Source organism: Citrus sinensis, chromosome 7, assembly GCF_022201045.2.
Source record: "Citrus sinensis cultivar Valencia sweet orange chromosome 7, DVS_A1.0, whole genome shotgun sequence".
Lineage (NCBI taxonomy): Eukaryota > Viridiplantae > Streptophyta > Magnoliopsida > Sapindales > Rutaceae > Citrus > Citrus sinensis.
The window spans coordinates 21,168,664-21,171,065 of NC_068562.1; the positions used below are offsets into that span (position 1 = coordinate 21,168,664).

The 2,402-nt window shown below is 32.9% G+C and overlaps 1 protein-coding gene across 1 annotated transcript; it reads left to right on the top strand.

Moving 5' to 3' along the window:
- Positions 1-666: 666 nt before the first annotated feature.
- On the top strand, positions 667-1,509 carry LOC107176330 (uncharacterized). Its single transcript, XM_015528630.2, has one exon. It carries the CDS (start codon positions 667-669, stop codon positions 1,507-1,509), a length of 843 nt encoding a protein of 280 aa, XP_015384116.2.
- The last annotated feature ends 893 nt before the right edge of the window (positions 1,510-2,402 follow it).

The window sequence follows — 2,402 nt, forward strand, 5'->3', positions numbered from 1 at the left end:
CATTCAAACTTTAGCTAAATTTAAACCTTTGTAGATTTTGGACAAAAAACAAATGCTACACAAATAAATGTAAATATGACAATCAACTCCTAATATGGTAGAAAAGGCCATGTCAGGAAGGGCAATTAAAATTACTTTTTAAGTAATTTAATCTTATCATAAAATTGCGAATCAATGTTTAGCTTCAGTAATTATGACATTAAAGATAAGCATAATGTAGAAGCAAGCATATAAGGGAAGTTCATAAAAACAGCTAAACAAAAGTTGTCCTTTTCAAATACTTCCAAACTTTTACTATTGAAGTCATCATAGTGCCACATAAGCATTAAGGGCAAATTTGAAATTTTGAAGAAACAAAATTATTAAGTAGTACTTTTTGAGTTTCTTCTAACGCATAAACCCTAAAACTTAAAGAATTTTTTGTTCTAGAGTGCTTAGTATGACTATTCAATGAAATATTTTTTGTGTTATTCTATTAGATGGTCCCACTAAAACAGTCTTCCAACAGATCTTCGTCTAATAAACCAACATACACTTGGATAATGTCATGCAAATAATGACATTTCTTCTGTATAATAAGGACTTTCTTTTCTGCAACTCTAAAGCACTTTCCTTTAGCTACTCTTATTTTTTTCTCTCGACTCAAACAAATAATTACAGTACAAAATGACCTCAATTTCTCTTGAGGAGCTTCATGCTTATCACACCATTGATCGAGATGCTTTTTCTCGGCTGGTAATAACACTTAGGAGAGATCCAGGTGATTCTCTACTTGTTATGGCCACTTGGCTATGGCTTGAAGAGATGGGTTTCCCTAATATCATTACCAAGCTAATGAACCTAACTGACCCTATGGTCAATATATTGGCAGATGAAGTTGCCTCCTGTTTGAATAGTTTTCAAACAAACAACACTCAAACCGTAGCTAACGTTGCCCTTCCCTTCACATCAAGAATAATGGAGAGAGAAATTTCACTGCAAATTTTTCTCCAAAATAGATTTCAAGCCATTAGTGGGATCAAGAATTTTCTGAACACAGTTTGTGCTCGTATTTTTACAGATATTTTGCAACGTGTGTTGGGAATGTCATCTCAGGTAATTTTGAATAATCACTCTCTTATTATTCCAGGATTTCCTCACCCAATATTTGGTACCCTAACAATTGTGCCTAGAGCAATGGACTATGATTTTCCTTCTGGTGGATTATGGGGCTGGAACCCTACAAATAACGCATCGGAAGACGATAGAACAATGTTTCTGACGTTCTCTCGAGGGTTTCCTGTAACAAGAGATGAGGTGAAGGAGCTTTTTACAAGGATGTATGGTGACTGTGTTGAAAGTATTCATATGCAAGAGAATGTTCCTTCTAATGAACAACCTTTGTTTGCTCGATTGGTGTTACAATCTGTGGCAAATGTTGATCAAATTCTGAGTGGGAGACGCATTGCAAAGTTTCGGATCAATGGCAAACACATTTGGGCTCGAAAGTATGAACGCAGGGATCAGTAATTCATGTAGTAGAAATATTCAATTTCATCTTATATATCTATTATTCTATTCTCTGTCTTTTAAATTAGTAATCTAGCTCTGTCTAGCTATCATTCCCTTCTATAGTATGTCTCAAGTTGTTCAATGACGTTCTACAATCTCAATGTTAATAACAAGTATATGTCCAATCATTTGCCAATCTCTTGCAATTGAGTTGCTAGTGTGGCATGAATGTACTTGCCAACTTTTGATATATCATGCTTTTTATGAATTCATTAATTCCTAATTATTGCAAGTTACAGCGATTCTCAATATGCACTACTTACTGATGATTAGTGGCCATTAGATCTTTTATAGGGGTTAATCGAACAATTTCTCCAGATATATGTAATTAGTTCACTCTTTTTTTTTTTTTTAATCTAGAAGATCTTTAGCTAATTAAAAATAAAAAATAAATGAGGTTAGCTCCCACTAGGGTAGAACTCCTTTATTGTTGAACATGAACCTTTTGAAAAAGAAAATGAGGGAAACCTAGATAAAATGAAGAAATTAATTAACAAAATACAAAAATAAGAAAAATGAACTTTTTTTGTTAAAATTGTGTTCATATATTATACGTCATGACTTTTTAAATTTATGGTCATGACTAGCCATTCATTGATTATCTTACTAATGATTACAATCAATAATGATTTGGTACACGTCAATATTAACGGTTTCTGATAGTTAGAAATCGCTAATCGGACAAGGGAATTGGCTACGTTACATTATCTGTATGTTCTTGTGACATGATCACTTACTCCGTTAAACAATGACACATGCTAATCAAGCTGAAAAGGCATAATTGATAAATATGACTTACTACAATTAGAGTTATTAAGAAATAAGATCGTGGTTGAAAGTACCAACTAAAT

Excerpts from the sequence above, each read along its gene's own strand:
- LOC107176330 (XM_015528630.2), top strand. The coding sequence starts at position 667 with ATGACCTCAATTTCTCTTGAGGAGCTTCATGCTTATCACACCATTGAT.